Source organism: Fundulus heteroclitus, unplaced genomic scaffold, assembly GCF_011125445.2.
Source record: "Fundulus heteroclitus isolate FHET01 unplaced genomic scaffold, MU-UCD_Fhet_4.1 scaffold_94, whole genome shotgun sequence".
NCBI classification, from domain to species: Eukaryota; Metazoa; Chordata; class Actinopteri; order Cyprinodontiformes; family Fundulidae; genus Fundulus; species Fundulus heteroclitus.
Genome location: NW_023397406.1, coordinates 280,049 through 301,276, shown reverse-complemented (window position 1 = coordinate 301,276; position 21,228 = coordinate 280,049). Strand labels below are relative to the sequence as shown.

The following is a 21,228-nucleotide window of genomic DNA, read 5'->3' as shown; positions in this document are numbered from 1 at the left end:
ATGAACTTGCTCTGCATTAAAGTTGTCCAGACCTGTCAGATGTGTCCGTCTGTCTTCATGAAGCTGCTTGCTCACTGATGTTCTCTAACAAACCTCTGAGGCCTTCACAGAACAGCTGAGATTCAATTAGACAAATGTGGACCCTATGTACTGAGGCCACTGAGTGCACTCTTTTCAGCTTTTAGTTAAAAAAAGTGTAGAATTTATTTACCTCTTCACATTTATATCCCCTCTGTGTTGGTCTGTCACTTATAACTCCAACAAATTACACTGCATTTTTGTGGTTGCAACATGACAAAATGTGCAAAAGTTCAAGACTTAAGTCATAAGAAGAAGGATAAGTATTTTCCATATTTTTCCAGAAAATATGTGTGATTTTTTTTTTTATCCACATGTCTGAAGCTGCAAAAGGACAATGAAGTTGTCCACGAAGCAGAAATAACCGTCAAGCGTGCTCTCCTGCTCCCAACACCTCTCATTATGGTTAATCATTCACGCAAAATTCAGTCCATTTCACGTTAAAAGAGAAATTCAGCCAAGTTGAACCGAGTCAGGCTTTGACAAGCGTGCAAAGGGTGTCTGAATTATAAATGGCAATCCGTCACCCTGTTTGAATCTACATGAGGCTTTCCAACACATAAATGGCCTGGTCTGTGCCCCGAGCACTCCCTAGTCGGACGTACACCAGCATCTGGGCTTATTTTCCACTCTGGGATTCTTCCAGTGGCTCCACTGCTTCCAGGAAAACTAAATCAGCTCCCAAAAATAATGTCCACAACAGACCGGACAGGCATGCAGATGGTGAACAAAGAGACAGGGAAGGGCTAGAAAAGAGCTGGTTACTTCGGTCTTTTCAGAGATTTTATTATAAATTAACAAAATGAAAAAGCAAAACCTCCAGATAAGCGGTCATGATCAACCTTGTCTTTATATTGGACTTGCAAAAAAGTTGCACTAGTTGCACATTTTGAACAAATGGACTTACTTTCTGTATCAAGAGTCTAATGCTGAAACAGCGAGAACAAACAAGTTGTACAAAACTTGGCCATGTTGTGAAACCCTTCACTGCATCATTACAACTTCAAGTAAACATTTAATGCCCTTGCTGAAAGTAAACTGTCTGTTTTTAACGTGGGGAGTCCGTTTTTGAATAAGCATGTCTAATTTTGGTTAAAATTCTTTCTGTGATTTGGCTTTGTAAAGATTTGTCATAGTTAAGGTTACATCCTTTAAGGGTAACTCTACAAAACTTTATTCAGTCAAAAAGTATGCAACCAAAGCTCATACATATAAAAAACTATCAGATGTCAAAAAGCTAAAAATCTAGACTTTAGGATTCATTCTTTTTGTGTCTTGTTCTGGACTTTACAAGCTGCTCCAAAACGCAAACCATTTTCATCTAACTTTACGAGGCGATTGCTGATAAACCCAAAAAGAGTGGAAACAGTCTGAAAGCAGATGTTTTACTCTGGGTTCTGCCCCACTTCATGACTGTTCTGTAACTTTAACCACACACAAAAAAAAAAAAGTCCTTCGGTGTTGCTTTTTGAAAACTCCTTAATTTTCTATTAACACCTGTTTCTACCGTCTTTTTTAAATACGCCTCTAAACTTTCTGAACCCTCCACTGTAAAAGTTGTGGAACTTTAATATTTTAGTGGTTTGGGGGTCCATGCTTAGTTTCACAATATTTTCTTAAAGAACGAACGTTCTCTGCGGCAGCTACACAAAGGCTCATAGGAAGACCTTGGTTTGTCGTCTCTGAGCAGATCCGCCCCTGTTGTGTGTAGCAAAGAAATGTCAGCTGACTGATCTACAGTCATATGGAAACAAAATACTGTTGAACTGCATCTTCTCTTAGTACCTTATTTCATCTGTCTTAGTTGGATCTCCTGTCTTTTTGAACAAAGTCGTTCTTCTCTTTGTCTCTCTTTTTTTTACTAATAAGCAAAGATGACATCATAATTCATCTGGTGCCCGCCGTCCCATGCGTAAAGCTTTTTGTCCAGCGGGTTGTAGGACACCTGGGAAGTATGCGTGTGCATGTTGGTGAACGCCAGGCTCGGCACGGTATGTGTGAGCGTGTGCGTGTCGAAGCCGTATGTCACGTTGGCATAGCGATGCTCCATGCTATCCACTCCATAGAGCACGCCGCAGACCAGGAAGCTGTTGCCGTAGCGGCCGCGTCGGAGACCCGTACGGAAGGTTTGGATGGGCTGAAGGTCTCTGTGATGGAGGTGGATGAGGAGGATTACTTCCTGGTGGAAACCCTCCGTGTCCAGAGCGGGGTAGAGCAGCCAAAGGCCAGACTCATCCACAGCCAATTCCACCTGCAAAATAAACAGGCTGTATATTACAGAGCAATAAACGTATGTGCTAAATGTCTTCAGGGTTTTAGTAGGCTGATTTGGTAATACTCATTTATTTGGCTCTTATAATATAGGTCTAAGTCAATACTATCAGGTAGGTTCTTTACATGGTATGTAGTCTTTATTGTCATTGAGTCGATAGTTGAGTCTAGTTTTTTGGATTCATTTAGGTTTTTGGGACTTTTCTGATTTAAGTTGATGTTGAAGTTGGAAATTCTGGAAAATCTCATGCACTGAAGTTACCACGAGTATACAGATGTTAAGAGATGTTGTAGTGCTCCATTATCTGAGCTAGTGTGAGCATATCCTTTTTTATAATTAACAGTGGCCTGAAAAGGGAGCCTTGAGGGGACCCCATATGGACACTTTATTCACCCAGATTTAGAAATGACATAAAGTAGCTCTCATCTGGTAAGTAAAGTGTGAACCACTCTCCCACAGTACTGGACACAACCAGCCGCTTCCCAGTCCATCAATCAGTATGTTAAGATCAACTATGTTGAACGCAGCAGGAAGATCCACTGTTAACAACACTGAGATTTCTGATGATATTGTTGATGGTTCACTGGTATGTACATAAAACTTAGTACCAGTGCAGTCTCATTCATCAAGTCAGAGATCCATGCAGCCAGCAGGAATGGATAACAAATGCCACAGCATTTAGTGTTTGTTTCCACCCAACGATTTTTTCACTCTTTCTCAAATTATGAAGCACTCTTTCACAAACAAACATTTTGTGTGTTCTGATATTATTTTTTTGTTTTTAATGTAAATCAAACATTTTATTTTAAGAGATCACTAACCACATTTATTCAAGACTTTGCTGCAAATAATTGACCTACAAAGCAAAAATGATTGATGATGATGATGATGATTATTTACAGTTGTGGCTTTACATCTAAAGTCAGTATTTGTAGTTTGATAGATAAATTAGATAGTTTGTTTATTTGATGAAGTCCAATAATTCAACCCTTCTGTCACAGAATGTCACCTATTCCACAACACCGAGATGTGAATTCCTAATGATTATTGTATTAGATTGTTTTTTAGATTCAACATCTTGTTACAGGGTTAAGAATTGAATTTGCTAAGCTGCTTTTTCAAGTGGGAAGGTAATTCTTTGCGGCAGTAGGAATAATTGCTTTTAAATTTAAATAAAAGCACTTTGATAATGTTATATACATTTTTGTTTTAAGTTTTTATAAATACTGTGACTCTGGTAAAACATGGTGTTTTAACTCATGGTTATCATATAGTGGAATTGATACCAGGCCATTTATAAATGGCAGTGGTTTTCAGCTCTTAAAGTGGGCTTTTCAACAACAACAAAAACAACTTTTCAGTGATCCGTAGTGTTGTTTTATTCCTCAAAAGCTTGACAGAAGACAAATGCACATGCTCCAGCGATCTAACATCCACTGCTTCTGGTGCATCTAACATCAGTGCAGGCTTACTTCAGTCTGTGTCCTGTGAGTTTGCTCCTCCAGGATGGCATCATGAAGCGTTGTCCAGGCGGACACGTATCTACGTCTCAGGTCGAATCTGATCACGTCCCTGCTGAACGCCCGGTTGTAGAAGAAAGCTCCATTAAACACGACGTGGCCCGTTCCGGTGAAATCATAGGGCAGCTTGTACGAATTACTCGGCTGGCCTGAGCAGAAACAGCACACAACAAACACACTTTAGCTCTTCACTGAGTTCAAGGCACTACATATACTCATCAATCATCTATAGAAAACATTCAAAGAATATAAACTATACATATACTGTTAAGAGATGATAAAATGTCAGTAATTCTAAAATAGTTTCTATTTTTTAAACTTTTGACCTGTTTATTTCTGCCAAGGTGGTTTCTGATGTCACCAATAATGACCACCTGATAATCTTTTTATAGTTATCAAGCACAAAATACACAAAAATACAATAATTTTCTCATGTATTGTACCTGTACAGGAGCTTTAAACAGGCTTTCTGTGATCAATCCTATGTTATTTATTTTAGGAGCAGAGATAAAAAAAAATCATTATAAATAAAAACATAAAAACTAAAAAGGATAAAATATTCCTTCGTCAACCATGGCAGGAGCGATAAGAAAATTTTAGTAGCACTAAACTGTGGTCATACTGAAATTATTTTTATAGGATGTCTATTGCATTTCGCGCTGAGGGATCTTTGGACTGCCGCTGCTCTTCTCCCCTGAGAAAGGCAAGGAGCAGCCTGACTCTCCTGCACTCGATGCATGGATCAGGCGCCTTTTTAACCCTATTTTGAACACTCTAGAGACAAAACTTAACAGTTTTTAGTGTGTTTAAAACGAGAGAAAGTCTCAGTAAATCCACAAATCTGATAAAACGCGACAGTGAATAGAATGCTGAAGTGTCTTTTTTCCTTCAGGCGTGATTCATGGTTTGTAAATAGTAAAATAATATTTTGGTTTGACTGACTCCGTTCATAGTGGTAATTCATATTAATGTCGTTGCTCTTCTGTTCTTGTTTCTCCTCACCTCTTAGCCAATCCCTGAAAAGCAGTGTGTTTACATCTAAACTCTGCTCCAGTCCACTTGGTATGACCCTACTCCTCACCAGGGCCGGAGAAACCTAGCCTCGTGAGACCATCCTGATCTCGCGAGCTTTCAAGGTTTCACTCGCAGATCAGTCTGGCTACTCTCCGTTAAAGAAAATTTGGAGCCGTTCACCAAACGAACGTCCAATCAGCGTTGGCTTTGAGGCCGGTTGAGGTGTGACGCAACGAGGAGCGACAGTTCAGTCTAAAGAACATGGCGGCTTCAGCCGATGAAACTAGCGTTAGCGTGGCTATCGAGCAAGTTTTATCGGAATTACAGAGTATTTATTTGCTGAGCGAACGAGCCTTTACCTGCAGCAGCAAGAGTAGCTTGGCTTGTGGTTGTGTTTTCGTCGTCGCTCGTAACAGAGCGACGACGAATCTGATTGGTTTATTTGGCCCGCCAATCACCAACATAGGCCAATCAGCTAACCAGTATTTTCGCCCCTTCCCAAAATTACTTCAACGGAAGGTTTCCAGATGGATATGCGGAGCAAATCTATCTGGCGGAGTCAGGTAAGGAGAAACCCAGACTGGCCCTGAAAAAAACTGTTGCTGAAATGCTCCTAAGCAGGCGGAGCGGAGTAGAGGGCGGCCAGACCGAGGCAAAGGAAATGGAGCATACGTGTGTACCCTGTAGGTATTTACAAATACCTGTCAACATTTCCTAATCCAACATGATAGATTAGGAGTTTTCAAACAGATAACACACTTTGTTTTCTGAAAGCTTCCTTTGTGCTTTCTTCAGTACTGAAAATAGCTAACTAGGTCTTCTTTCCTTAGTAACAACGTCTACACCAAAGAGTGCAGGCTCAACTTGTTAACAAGACGTATTAGCGTTAGGTACGGACCTATTGCTTATCAGAAAAACTAATTTGCTGGTAAAACTGTTGATTTGTCTTCAAACAGTATTTAAAAACGTATTTGGCACTAAAACAATAAAAAATCCTTGCTAAAGTCCTCAAGGAGACCCTATTACATAGGAGATAAAATTTTGACTATTAGTTACTTTGGGAGAATTGTTTGACAAGAGCTGTTTTGTTTAATCAGAAGTATAAAACATAATTCACTAGTTTAAATTAACCCAAACGTGGCACTGGATTGAAGGAACGTAAAGATTACCATCCAGTGCATTTTACTTCAAACTTAGATGAGTTTACTAACTCGACCTTTTGACTTTTTTGGTCCTCCACATGTACAGACTCTCATACCTGATTTAAAAGTGTCCATGTCTCTAAACTCCAGCAGGCTGTTGCCATAATGACCATTAGTGAGGTAGATGACCTTGCCATGGCCACGGGCATCTTTCATCCAGGCTCCATCACTGGGACCATAAGAGTTCTGTTGGACCGGCTCGGAGATGCTCGCTACTGTGTCCTTACACACACCTGCTGGACCACCAGGAAAAAGGTTAAAAGGTTAAAACAGCTAAAAAATATTCTATTATACAGTTGATATGGTTTAAAGTTCTCTTAACGAGATTCTGGAAAAGGGACCCAAGTTTTCCACTGAATGTAAAACCACAACCCACCCCACCCCACCCATAGCTCTCCACTGCTGGTCAGCTGGCTGAAAGAAGGCTGCATCCATCCAAGAAAAACCGATGTTGTCAATGTTGGACATACTCGCTCAAAAAACCCTCAAAAATAACCAGGAGTTGGAAACTAGAAGAACACGACCCATCATGCCTTTTGAGGTCATGTCTTTGTTAAAGCTGCTATTAGTTAAGCATCTGATTGACAAAATAATCTATTATTTACTTCTTAATTCAGCTAGTCTATATTTAAGAAATACAGTTCCTATAAAGAATGTTGCATGTAAAATTAATAAAGCAGAGAATAAATGTATTTTCTTAGTAACAGTGGGAAAGATTCTTGCTTTTTCTATGTTAAATTAAAACAATTTAAAAAAGGTTGTGTAAACATTGTGATACTGTGGTATTTTTACTCAGGGTTATCATACCATGAGAATCTCCAACTGCTACCTTATTTCCACAAGTGATTATGTACTTGTATGCTTTTTCCAAGCATGATACTGGTATTTCCAGTTTCCCCACGGTTAGCCCTCTGCTAAATGACAACGGCAGGCCATTACAAAATCAAATCTCCAACTCCAACCAGCACATCATCTACTAAAATCACCATATTTTGGGTCTTCGGTTTAACTCTACCTGGCTTTTTTGTGGCCTTGGGTTGGTCGGCAGGGCTCTCCGTCCAGCTGAGGCGGCTTCTGGGTTTTGACTGAGGGGTTGTGGTGGGATTTGCATCACTGGGTGGACGGATATTGGTATCTGTGGTGTGTGGGGGGACAGGTGTGGTGGAGGGAAAACCTGCGTTCTTAGTTTGAAGTTTGGTTTTCGTTTGTCGTGGAGTTGTAGGGTCGACTTGATCAGACACTTTGACGGTTACAGGAGTTGACCTTGTTGTTGTTGTTTGCTTGGTGGTTGCTTGTTGTTGCTCAGACCCTTTGATTTTGGGCTCATGGTTGGGTTTTACAGGAAGCGATGGCCTAGGATTCTTGGTGACAGTGGGCGGCTTGTCAATCAACACGTCCGCCGCAGCCTTTGGGATAAGAAAGGCTAAAAAGGCAAAGAGAGAAGATATAAGACTGCGTTCTGAAAATGTTAGAAATGCATGTTTATCACTCACCGTTCTTTTCTCTCTCTTCTTCCTCTATGTAGCTATCTTCAGCTGCCTTGTAGAAGGTCACTCCTCTAATCAGCACATTGTTCTTGTCTTTGCCTGTAGTTTTAGTCTCTGTTTCGTTTCTGGTTGGCTGATGTTGCACCTGTCCATCTTGCTGTTGGACTTTCTTTATCTGACTTTCATAACTCTTCTGCAAAACAACAACAACAACAATGTGGACTAAATTCTTTTTGACTTTTCAGCCCCGAAAAAAAAACGAGATTCTTGTCAAAGATGTTTGCTGCTTAGTTTTTAGTACCTGCTTTTGGTCGGGGGCAGCTGCTCCAGATCGGTCTGAATCACTGATTTTCTTCTTTTTCAGTTGAACCTTCTTGTCTTTGTCCTTATTTTTTTCCTTCATGCGCTCTTTCTCTCTTGTTCTTTCAGTAAGATTCTTTGTGAAAACCTGTAATGCACAAAGAAACTCACTTGAAATGGGAGTTAAGCAATAATCTGCCGCAGCCCTATACACAGAAATTTTACCAAGGATTTTAAAAGTAGCGCTGTCAAAACTGCAATCCACAGTTTTCTTTAAAGCATAAAGTAACACATATATATATATACACATTTCAAAACAAATTCACACTGTTTTAAAGTCAGAAAGTTAAGCATATTTTACCAGAGCAGATAACAGACTGAATGACTAACCTGCTAATATAAGACCTGAGTTACTCTAGAAAGAGAAAAACACCAAGAATTTATATAATTATTATCAATAAATACTTAGTTTTTAATTCAATAGACTGCCTAAGTGTATGTATTCAAATATTATCAAAATAATATCAAAATAAATGTTCTAATATTATTAAAACGTAAATTAGATCAAGCTATGCATTTTTTTTAAAAATTGTTGAGTAAATACCATGATAACATCAAACCAAATTACTTTTACTCAATATTATCATACTGTGATAATGTCACACTAGCCTCTGCAAACTAAAAGGTAGATCTTTTGGCAAGGCATGATTTTATGTATACAATCCCATTGATACACCATGCCATCGAAAGTGGTTAAAACAAAAAACACTTTAAAAACATAACATAAATGTGAGTAAATGTAAAAATGTAAAGCATTTTATGTCCACCCATTTACAAACAGGCTGCCAGTACAATAATAGTGGGCCAAGAATGGACCCTTGAGGAACCACTAAAATGTTTTTGTACGCCCAGATTCTAATTACCAAATAACTGCCAAATAAGGTTTAAAGCAGTTTAGGAGGACAGTATAACAAACATCCCCTTTGGTTTTTCCAGTCTATTAATCTGTATTTTTTTACTGATCAACTGTGTCATCCTCAAGATATACATTTTTCGATATAGGGGTAAATTTCTTCATTGACTACCTTTTTAATAATGTTTTCCAAACTAAATAAAAAATTTGATCTGGGCCTGTTTTTCATTATTATCGGTGCACCTAGATTTGGTTTAAGAGGTCTGATCTATGCAATCAGACGGAACTTAAAATTTGCAATATTTTAAGGTCAACGCAACAGAAAGCTACTTTTTAAAACCTGGTGGGCAACACATCTAGGCAGCAAGTTGTGGATTTCAGGTTATGAACTGTTTCTGTCAAATATATATAAATTAATTTGTTAAACTCATTTAGGTGATGTAATGATTTTTGGAGGCATAAGGGACATCATCAGCTTATCAGACATGAAGCCACAGATTGCTTGTCTTAAAAAAACATTGCTGTAATGAAGTAAATGCTAAATCATCAAACTGATTAATGCTTATAAAAAAGTATCATCTGGTCCTGGTTTCCAAGATAAATGCCACCAAATTATACACATTTAAAAATCATCAATTCAATAACATCAGGAAGCTTTTCCAGCTCTACAATGAAGTTGGTTTTCTGCAATTTCTAAATTTAGTTAGTAAGGATAAAACTCGTTTTATACTCATACTTCACTCATTATACTCAAATATATCATGTTAAATACAACTGCTCAAAAATATGTAGGCTGTTTTCCTATTTATGTAACTTAAAAACAACAAATTTTAGAGTAATAAGTTCCTAAATGGACTGTAGTGTGTCAGGGCTGGAGCGAATGGACTGAACATTTCAACTGCAAGCGTGAAACACAAAAGCTAACAAAAACCCAGTGGGGTGTCCCAACGGGACAACGATCCCAAACACACATAAAAACTGGTTTTGGAGTGGATAAACCAGCCTGACATTAATCTTCTGGAATGGCTTCGACCTCAACCTCATTGAAAATTTGTGGACTGTGCTTTAAAGCTGAGCCGGTGCCAGGAACCGACCGATTTAAATGAACTCTGCCAGTTGTGCCAACAAGGCTGGAAAAAATATCGAGGCAGAATTATGCCAGAAGCCTGTTGAGGGCAAAAAAAAAAAGCCCCCAGATTTCTCTGCAAGTTGCGTAGGGACATTTAACCAGATATTAGGGGGGTGGGTATGCATTAATTTTGGCCGTACATACAATTAATTCACAGCAAACTGACCTTCTGCACTCAATTCTAGTTTTTCAAAATGTATTGCATTTATGGGAATTTTATAATAATTGCAGTCTGGATGAAAAATGTTTCAAATTCATTAGTACAAGCACAAAATTAAAATGAAGTGAATGACGTCATCTGAGCTGCACAGTGCATCTAGAATACAATCACAGCACTGCAGTCTTCTCACATTTTGTTTTTTTTTAAGACCTTATTCTGAACTGTAATAATTTCCTTCATCCCCTCAAAATATCACATTTAAAATGAGAGAAAGCCTCAGTAAATCCACAAATCTTATTTACTCAAAACAAAAATCAAATAAAACCACATGTCCATAAGTCTTCACAGTGAAATCCTTAACATGCTTCTACAGCCTCAAAGTAGTCCATCTGCGGTACGTTCAGCTAATTGAACACGGTGTTGACGTGGAATACCCTTTTTTTAGATAAGTTTGCACAGCTGAAGGGGCAAAAACCAAGCAGTCGAGGCAAATGCATTGTCTGTAGACCTTTTCAGACCGGATTACTTGTAAGCACATGTCTGGGGAAGGATACAACAAAACTGTGGGTGCATTGAACACACTGAAATGCTCTGTGGTCTGCACATAAATAATTTGGAAATGAAAGAAGTTTGAAACCACTAGCAGTCTCCCCAGGTCTGGTCACCCAACTAAACAGGGATAATCGTCCTCTGTGACAGAGATGACTAATAACCCAACGGTCAATCAGGCAGACGTCCAGTGCTCCCTTGTAGAAATAGGAGAGCCATCCAGAAAGTCCATCTTTCCTACACTCCACCATCCATCTGCCGTTAAGGGAGACGGACGGTAGACTGCAGATCAGAAGAAACCAAGATAAAGATACTTGGGCTGAATTCTGAGCTCCGTTCCTTGAGAAATTCAGCCACCGCTAATCACCTGGCTAATCTTGCCTTTCATGTTAGGGTTGGTGATGGGAGCAGCATGATGTGGAGATGTTTTTCTCTGGCAGGGACCCAGGGGCTAGTCTATGGAGAGAGTTATATGAGAGTAGTAAGATGTAGAGAGACTGTTCAGAGGACTCTGGCCCTCAGACTAAGACGATAATTCATCTTCCAACACAACGACCTGAAGCGCACAGCCGAGATAAAGAAGAAGTGCCTTCAGAAGCAATCTGTGAAAGTCCTCGAGTGACCTGGATTAAAATACAGGTGTGGCAACCTTGTTGGACTTCCTAAAGAAGGCTTTAAGCTGTCATTGCTACCAACGGTGAGCAAAGGCTGTGAAATCTTCTGTAAATGGGTTCTTTTGTTTTGGTTTTTCTAAAAAAAAAAAAATTGACAAAAAATTCAAACAAACCTTTTGAAGTTGGTGAATGTGGGCTGTGTATATAGCTTTAAGGGAAAATTAATTTAATAACGCTGTGACATAACAAAAGTCTTTATTTCTTTCAGTTTGCTATGAACCTGAACCATTCGGGCTCCTGATCAGGTTTGTAATCCATAAAACATGACAGCATATGGTCTGAGTTCACTCACCTTCTCCAGGTTGTCCACTTTGGCCAGCAGCTTGGTGGTGACAGAGTTAAGCTTCAACAAGTCCATTCCATATAGGGAGCCTTCTAATAAGTCAATGATGGTTGCCAGCTTGGAAAAGACAAACACAAAAGCTTAATGACGGAAAAAGCTTATATGCTCAAATATAAATGCACATTTTGCATATATTTTTTAGAATATTCCTTTTAATCTGACTATTATTATATATAACGCTACAGTATTTTTTTCTTATGTTGTAAATTTGAACTTATTGTACATTTAGTTTGCCATATCGCTGTAGTGGACTCGCGGACTTCCTGTTTGCGGTAAGGCGTATTCTGTCACTTCCTGTTGTTGCTGTGTGAACGACGGAGCTTTGCTCCAGGCTCTCTCGCTTTTTATCTTTAAACCTCTTTGCTGTAACATCTGTTTCCAAACATAAGCACTTTTAAAACATTGTCTGTGGCTGCTCATCACGTTTGGGAACTCCTCGTGTTTCACACGGTTTGTTCTTTGGCGTGATAATAGGGCGCTAGCCTAGCTTTAGCCTAGCGCTAGCCAAGCCTTAGCCTCATAATGGCTTCTCCGTGTCTGACTAAGTCTCCTATCTGCTGCTCTCTGTGTCAGATGTTCAGTTATTCCTCTGCCTCCTTTAGTGATGATGGTACATGTAATAAATGTAGTGTTTTTGTAGCTTTGGAGGCGAGGGTGTCAGAATTGGAGACCCGGCTCCGTGCTGTTGAAAAACCAGCTGATAGCCGCTCTTTTGCTAGCGCGGAGCCGCATAGAGTAACTTCACGTAGCGAACCTAAAGCAGTAGCACCCGAGCAGCCTGGTAACCAGGCTGGCTGGGTGACAGTTCGTAGGAAGCATAGCTCTAGATTACAGACCCCAGATCACCACCAACCCATCTGCGTTTCTAATAAATTTTCCCCTCTGAGCGACAATCTCGCCGAGGAGCCGACCTTAATTATTGGCAGCTCCATAATAAGAAATGTGGCACTAAAGAAACCAGGGACCATAGTTAAATGCCTACCAGGGGCCAGAACAGGCGACATAGAATCCTACCTAAAACTACTGGCTAAGGATAAGCGTAAATACCGCAAAATTGTTATTCACGCTGGCGGTAATGACACCCGGTCACGCCGATCAGAGGTCACCAAAGTTGGTGTTGCTTCGGTTTGTGAGTTTGCTAAAACTATGTCGGACTCCGTAATTTTCTCTGGTCCCCTGCCTGATCTGACCAGTGATGACATGTTTAGCCGCATGTCATCATTCAACCGCTGGTTGTCTAGGTGGTGTCCAGAAAACGACGTGGGCTACATTGATAACTGGAGAACTTTCTGGGGAAAACCTGGTCTGATCCGGAGAGACGGCATCCATCCTACTTTGGATGGTGCAGCTCTTCTTTCTAGGAATCTGGCCGGATTTATTAGTTCTCCTAAATGCTGACAACCCAGGGTCCAGACCAGGAAGCAGAGCCGTAGTTTAACACACCTCTCTGCAGCTTCTGTACTGTTACCCACCCATTATCCTATTGAGATGGTGTCTTTCCCACGGCCAAAACTTAACAGATCAAAAACTGATCTAAAAGGAACAAATCATAAAAACCTAATAAAAATCAATATGGTTCACCTTGAACCTAAAAATAAAATAATAAAATGTGGTCTATTAAATATAAGGTCTCTCCCTCCAAAGACTTTGTTAGTTAATGAATTAATTTCTGATAATCAGATTGATTTGTTTTGTCTCACAGAAACCTGGCTACAAGAGGACTACGTTAGTATAAATGAGTCAACCCCCTCCAGTTATTCAAATTTCCACATTCCCAGATCTGTGGGAAGAAGAGGAGGAGGAGTGGCAACTATCTTTCAGTCTGATTTATTAATTAGTCCCAGGCCAACTAATAATTACAGTTCTTTTGAACATTTAACCCTCAGTTTCCCTCATCCAAACTGCAAAGCAATAAAACCTCTTCTGTTTGTTGTTTTGTATCGTCCACCAGGCCCTTACACTCAGTTTTTGGATGAGTTGTCAGATTTCTTATCTGATTTGGTGTTAAATACTGATAAGGTTATTATAGTGGGTGATTTTAACATCCATGTTGACACTGAATGTGATAACCTTAGTGTAGCCTTTAAAACTATCCTAGATTCAATTGGTTTTGCTCAAAATGTGCATGAACCGACGCACTCTCGGCTCCATACTTTAGACCTTGTGCTGACATATGGCATTGATTGTGAAGAATTAACAGTATTTCCTCACAACCCTGTCCTGTCTGATCATTTTTTAATAACATTTGAGTTTAATCTAACTGAATTCTCCACCCCCAAAAGAGGGTTCCATTATAGTAGATTTTTATCGGATAATGCTGTATCAAAACTTAAAGAGTCTGTCCCCTTCTTAATATCCTCAGTATTGCAGAAATGCCCTGTAGATGGCAGCATTGCTGTTTCTTCCCATTCACAAATCGATACCTTTGCTAACAATGTGACTTCCTCATTGCGTTCTGCATTAGACAATGTAGCTCCCTTGAAAAAGAAGGTGATTATTCACAGGAAGCTGGCTCCTTGGTTTAATTCAGAGCTGCGTTCCTTGAAGCGCAATGTTAGGAAATTGGAGAGAAAATGGCGCTCTACACACCAAGAGGAATCCTACTTAATCTGGAGGGACAGACTATTGTTGTATAACAAGACCCTCCGCAGAGTTAGAGCAGCATATTTTTCATCATTAATTGAAGAGAATAAAAATAATCCTAGATTTCTCTTTAGTACAGTTGCCAAACTTACCCAGAGCCACAGCTCTGTTGATCCATCCATTCCCTTAGCTCTCAGTAGTAATGATTTTATGGGATTCTTCATAAATAAAATTGATGCCATTAAAAATAAAATAATTGGCATCCTCCCAAACATGATTACCTCGTCCTCAGTAAGTGAGGCAGCATTGGAGGAATCTTTAGAATCTGCGCAGTGTTTGAACTGTTTAGAAGCAGTAGAGCTTTCTGAGCTATCTAAAATTTTAGCTTCATCTAAACCTTCTACCTGTATGTTAGACCCAATCCCAACCAAGTTGTTTAAGGACATATTCCCTTTGATCAGTGGCACTATTTTAGACATGATTAATCTATCCTTAGTAAATGGATATGTACCACAGGTTTTGAAAGTAGCTGTTATTAAACCTTTACTTAAGAAACCTTCTCTTGATCAAGATGAGTTAGTAAATTACAGACCTATATCTAATCTTCTTTTCTTATCAAAAATTCTTGAGAAAGTAGTTGCTAATCAACTTTGTGAACATTTACAAAGTAATGACCTACTTGAGGAGTTTCAGTCAGGCTTCAGAGCTCATCATAGCACTGAAACAGCTCTGGTGAAGGTCACTAATGATATTCTCATGGCCTCAGATAATGGACTTGTGTCTATACTTGTCCTGTTAGATCTCAGTGCTGCGTTTGATACAGTTGATCACAATATTCTCCTACAAAGACTTGAACATACTGTAGGGATTAAGGGGAAAGCATTAGGCTGGTTTAAATCTTATCTGTCAGACAGATTCCAATTTGTTCATGTTAATAATAAATCTTCCTCAAACTCTAGGGTCACCTGTGGAGTACCACAGGGTTCAGTCCTTGGACCAATTCTCTTTACTATATATATGCTTCCGATAGACAAAATTATCAGACAGCATGGGATTAATTTCCACTGTTATGCTGATGATACTCAGCTATATTTATCCATAAATCCTGATGAATCCAATCAATTACTTCGACTGCAGTCATGTCTTGATGACATCAAAAGCTGGATGACTTTAAATTTCCTGCATCTAAATTCTGACAAGACCGAAGTTTTAATCTTTGGGCCAGAGTCCTCAAAAAATAAACTTCTTAACCAATCACTTAATCTGGGTGGCATTAAACTGGCCTCTGGTAATAAAGTAAAAAATCTTGGTGTTATTTTTGACCAAGACATGTCATTTAAATCCCATATTAAACAGGTTTCCAGAGTTTCCTTTTTTCACCTCCGGAATATCGCCAAAATTAGAAACATTCTGTCCAGGAGTGATGCTGAAAAACTGGTCCATGCATTTGTTACTTCAAGGCTGGACTATTGTAATTCTTTACTATCAGGAATTCCACAAAATACAATTCAAAGCCTTCAGCTGATCCAAAATGCTGCAGCAAGAGTTCTGATGAAAATCAACAAGAGGGATCATATTTCTCCAATTTTAGCTTCCCTTCATTGGCTTCCTGTTAAATCAAGAATAGAATTTAAAATTCTTCTTCTAACGTATAAAGCCCTTCATAATCAAACTCCATCATATATCAGAGCTCTGATTACCCCGTATGTTCCTAACAGAGCACTTCGCTCTCAGACCGCAGGTCTGCTGGTGGTTCCTAGAGTCTCTAAAAGTAGAATGGGAGGCAGATCCTTTAGCTATCAGGCTCCTCTCCTGTGGAACCAACTCCCAGTTTTGGTCCGTGAGGCAGACACCCTGTCTACTTTTAAGACTAGGCTTAAAACTTTTCTTTTTGACAAAAATTATAACTAGTGACTCATGTTACTCTCAGCTACCTTTATAGTTTTACTGCTATAGGCTTAGGTTACTGGAGTATATCAGGATCTAATTTTCTCACCATATTGAGTTCTACTGTTCTTCAATTATGCATTATGTGTTGTCATTTCTGCTTTAACTTTCTGTTCTCTCTCTTTTCTCTTCATAGTAGGTACACCTGGTCTGGCGTTCTGTTAACTGTGACATCATCCAGAGAAGACGGCTCACCCGCTACTACCATCTAATGTAGAACAGATTACTAGATCAATGTGTGCTTCTGTGCTTTTTGTTTCTCTTGTTGTGTCTCTGTTCTGTCTTCTGTAACCCCAGTCGGTCGAGGCAGATGACCGTTCATACTGAGCCCGGTTCTGCCGGAGGTTTTTTTTCCCGTTAATGGGTGGTTTTTCTTCCCACTGTCGCTTCATGCTTGCTCAGTATGAGGGATTGCAGCAAAGCCATGTACAATGCAGATGACTCTTCCTGTGGCTCTACGGTTCCCCAGGAGTGAATGCTGCTTGTCGGGACTTTGATGCAATCAACTGGTTTCCTTATATAGGACATTTTTGACCAATCTGTATAATCTGACCCAATCTGTATAATATGATTGAACTTGACTTTGTAAAGTGCCTTGAGATGACATGTTTCATGATTTGGCGCTATATAAATAAAATTGAATTGAATTGAATTGAATTATATAAAAAAAATTATATTCTATTCTATGTCTTGCTCACAAAAGCTAGGGGAAAATATATATATATATTTTTCATTTATGTGTGTGTTTCTACCTTGATGTCATCTTTGCTTGCCTCCTGTAACTTTTTGAACCGGTACTCTCCCTCGCAGGGGTTGACGGCTGAAGGAGGAGCCATGCACACGCACTTCTTGCAGTCGGTCCCCTTGGTGATCGTTTCCACGGTGTAAAAGTCCTGGGAGAGCGGCGCTGATTCGCTGTCAAGAATGCGGCTGCAGTCGGAGCGTTTGATCGGCCGGACTACACACCGGCACACACAGTCTGACCCAGATGACTCCGTTTTAACTTTGTCATAGTCTCCGAGCAGCTGAAAGAGAGGAACCAAATCTTTTGTTCAGGATTTCCTTTCTGCTCCAGACGGTCGACATAAAATAGAGATACGTTTCTGTCAGTTCGTGCAACAGGATCAGAAAGAAGACTTTTGTTGAAAGTAAAAACGGAAACTGCTGCATGGTGGTGGTGTGCCGTCGCTTCAGAGATGAGCCTATTCTGAAAAGACAGCTACAACAATTTACAAATAGGCAGTTTTTTTGGTTTGGAGCTCTTACAGCTGGAAAAATGTTATATAACCAGCTGCCAGATGTATGCAAACCGTTACCATATTGTGGGCTCACGCACGCACTCACGCACACACACGTCTGGGTCTGGTGTTCCCAACTAAACTAAGGTTTGGATTGTGTTTAAAGGACTAATCAAGTACTGAACTATTTGGTAGGTAAGACGTGATGAGAGTAAAAACTATCCCCAGATCCTGTTTCAAATAAGAAAGGGGGGAAACTAAAGCTCACTGTACGCCCTGAATGCGCGACTGCTCTGTTGTCTCCTGTGGCTTTTGTGTGATGAAGTAGGAGGAAAGTTTTGCAGAAGTTACACCAAACCTTCAGAAAATAAATTGCTTTGTATATAAGTTTGGTGGAAATTGGATTGAACGACATCTCATGGGGGAAGGAAGGAAAATAACATTTCGTCGCTTGTGGTTCTAACTATTTATAAAGTCCTATTTTTGTCATCTGCCTTTTTTTTTTTTAAAACAACTTGTTTGCAGATCACATTTAGTCTGATTCACTTGTGCTATGAAGAGACAAAGTTAGAAAAAAGGTTTTACTAAATTTCCAAATGGCTCTTGGTCTGGACTTTGACTGGACCATTCTAACACAAATGTTTGCTTCCATCTAAACAAAAGTGTCAAACTCTGGTCCTTGAGGGCCAACGTCCTGTAACTTCCCTCTGCTTTAACACACCTGAACCGTATATTGAGTTTTAGCAGACATTCACTAATGCTGTACTAGACCAGGGACATATCTTTAATCGGCAGGACATGCGCCCTCACTGACTGGTGTTTGTCACCCTGATTTAAACATGATAGCTTTGGCTGTTTGTGTGAGGTCACTTTGTTACTGGAAAGTGAACCTCAACCTCAGTCTCAAGTCTTCTGCAACCCTGTTCTTAGCGGTTTACCTGGAACGCCTGCTTGCGGCAAACTTACCACTCCTCCGTAAAGATCACCTTTACTGCAGTGTATAACTCATAGTTAGCCTGTCAACATCTGAGCTGTGGCCCTCTGCAACTCCTCCAGAGTTAACACAGGCCTCTCACTGCTTCCTTGATTACTAACCTTGCCCAGGCTTTAGTAGGTCAGCAGTGGTGGCAAACAATTTCCCTAATTTCAGATGACGGGTTGACCTCGGTGAGATCCTAAATGTAAAACCTAACGCTCGTTTAATCTCGTCCCCCAACCCAAACTTTATCCCCAACTTTCCTGGTGTGTTCCTTGGTCTGGTGATGCTGGGTGTTCTCTAAGGTTCTCTGACAATAGAAAGTTTCAAATCACAACTGATTGCACCTAATTTATTCACAGTATAGTAGTGTCAGAGTAAAGGGAGCTGAATATGCACATCCCGCAAATTTCTGTTTTATTTTGTAGAAAGAAAGAAAGAAAGAAGAAAGAAAGAAAGAAAGAATAATTCTAGAGTCACATAAATAAAATACTTTAAAGTTTGAAAAAGTAATGTGTCAAAATGTGAACAGGCCTGCAGCGAAACGTTTGCAAAGCATTGCTGAACATATAATCTGCTTGTGTCTGAATTTAAAAAGCATTTATTGGGGCTGATATCCGCGTGGAAGACTCTGACCTGGCTGATGATATTCTCCTGGTTGTCCAGCTCATCCTCCAGGGGCTCAGTGGTGGGCTGCAGGCCCCCAGCTGGAGCGTCCCTCTGTTCGGTGTGCACAGCTCTGCCCGGGGCCGGCCCACCTTTGTCCGGCTTACCGAGCTCCTCGGGTCCGGTCGCAAGCAGCTTCTCCCGGGAGGTGTCCAGGCTTGCGTCCGCCGCCATGAGGGCGTCCAGTCGGCGCACAGCACAGCAAACAGCCAGCAGGGAGAGTGTGCGCCACATCCTCCACATAAACAGCACCGTGCGCTGACTACTTCCAGGTAATTAACAGGTAAACAGCGCCAAAACAGCCGAGCGCGGCTCCGGTCCGACAGAGAGCAATAAACCCAGAAACAGAGGCGCGCCCGGTAAGTCTTTAAAGGTGATCGGGAAAACAATCTGCTTTCCAAAAGCCTAAAACGGCACTTTAGGCTGTCTTTGAATAATCCATTTAGACTGATACAACTACCGTGACACATATAAAAGAGAAACGTATAAAGTCAAAGCTCAAAGGGGTGTAATGTTATAATAAAATGACGTCTAAATCTCTCTCTGCGGCGGTCCTCACCGTCCTCACTGCGTCTGAGAGATGGTCCAGGTTGGACTTCTCAGATGAACCACGATGTAAATGTTGCCAGCCAATCAAAACAGCTCTGCCATCGCTGAGCGACAACCAGAGATCCTGATTGGTCAAATGCGAGGAGCCGCGACTATCGAAATGACTTGAAAAACTACCTTTTGATTAGCATTTGGCTTTATACATGGAAACAGCTTCTCTAATAAACAAACAAACAAAAAAACAACAACACACAATCAAGCAGAGGAAAATAAATCTTAATGTGTCATTTGTAAGTAAACAGAAACACAAAAGAATATAGATAGATAGCTTGACAGACAGACAGACAGACAGACAGACAGACAGACAGACAGACAGACAGATAGATAGATAGATAGATAGATAGATAGATAGATAGATAGATAGATAGATAGATAGATGTTTGTGAACTGAAACCTTGTAAAAATGATGAAAAGTATTCCTCTGAACTTTTTTCACCTTAAGGTCACACTTTTCCACCCTAATGACTCTTGTGATGCTCACGATTTGATGCTCAATTAAGATCTGTTGTAAAAAACTAGATTTTTTTCAACTGAGGCAACTTGCCAAAATAAAAAAAAAAAAGGTATTTCTAGACAGGATTTTGAAAAAGTCATTCAGGCTTTTACTACCTCACGCTCTGTATTTTGGTGTCAGACAGGCTGCTCTCAGCCGCCTTCAGCTTGTCCACGATGCAGCAGCACGTCTTTTAACACGGTCTCACATCCCTCCGGTTACTGCACCGTGTTAGGCAGGCACCTTCGCTGTCTTCTTTTAAATAATTTTTTAAAGACTCCCCTTTTTTCCTTGTAGCTAATACAAAGATCCAATAATGCGGCTGGGGCTGCATTGGTGAGGGACGTTGCTGTGTTCTGAACCACCAGATTCTACAATAAAACTTAAATAGGAGTCATTAAACACCGGCCATCATTTAAAGTGCCTCATTGACCCCAACAAATGTCGCTGGTCTTTATTGCATCAAACACACACAAAAACACAATGACAAATTTATCATATTCAGTGATGGCGATCTCTTTTAAATAAGCAGTGCTACTTTTTTCATTCACAGATATTTTAACAATAACAATAAAAGACAATCAACAAAGCAGGCAAAGACACAGTCATGGAGGGATCAGATAACCCAAAGGTTGTGTACTCGAGTGGAGGCACAGACATTATTTTTCTCCCAAAGAGATAAAATGCAGGTATTTAGATGTAATTCATGCCCTGGAACAAGGTGTTTCTTCACTTCAGTTGTGAGGAATATGAATCTTATGAGTCACCTTAAATTAGGATCACATGGTATGGACACCCTCAATGCATAATGCGCTGATAAGGAAACTTTCCCTGATGCAACGCAGCCAAACCCCCAGTTCTGCAGCTGTTTAGCACTGGGAAGCTTCTCTGCAGTCCAAAGAGGAACAAGTTATCTGATGAGAAGCATGAGAAGCTCCTTCTTCTAAGAGCTAACCCCTGGTTTACTGGCCAGAATGGATGAAGCTAAAGTTGGATGTGGCAAATAAACCTTATATTTACATTTAAACGGGGAAAATTAAATTATATGTCAGGACATGGATGGTCAAAAGCTAAA

At 40.1% G+C, this 21,228-nt stretch overlaps 1 protein-coding gene across 1 annotated transcript; it reads right to left on the bottom strand.

The window, feature by feature from the left end:
* Positions 1 to 834: 834 nt before the first annotated feature.
* Positions 835 to 19,646, bottom strand: olfml2bb (olfactomedin-like 2Bb). The gene is made up of 9 exons (XM_012882792.3): positions 19,022 to 19,646; positions 16,924 to 17,196; positions 11,591 to 11,698; positions 7,875 to 8,021; positions 7,580 to 7,766; positions 7,102 to 7,509; positions 6,143 to 6,319; positions 3,823 to 4,019; positions 835 to 2,329 (listed from the first exon to the last, which is right to left on the bottom strand). Exons 1-9 carry the CDS (start codon positions 19,292 to 19,294, stop codon positions 1,940 to 1,942), a joined length of 2,160 nt encoding a protein of 719 aa, XP_012738246.2. The 5' UTR covers positions 19,295 to 19,646; the 3' UTR covers positions 835 to 1,939.
* Between the last annotated feature and the right edge of the window lie 1,582 nt (positions 19,647 to 21,228).

Excerpts from the sequence above, each read along its gene's own strand:
- olfml2bb (XM_012882792.3), bottom strand. The coding sequence starts at position 19,294 with ATGTGGAGGATGTGGCGCACACTCTCCCTGCTGGCTGTTTGCTGTGCT. Across the intron at positions 7,767-7,874 it reads CTGCCCCCGACCAAAAGCAG|AAGAGTTATGAAAGTCAGAT; the intron begins GTACTAAAAACT and ends GTTGTTTTGCAG. Across the intron at positions 6,320-7,101 it reads CAAGGCCACAAAAAAGCCAG|GTGTGTGTAAGGACACAGTA; the intron begins GTAGAGTTAAAC and ends GTGGTCCAGCAG.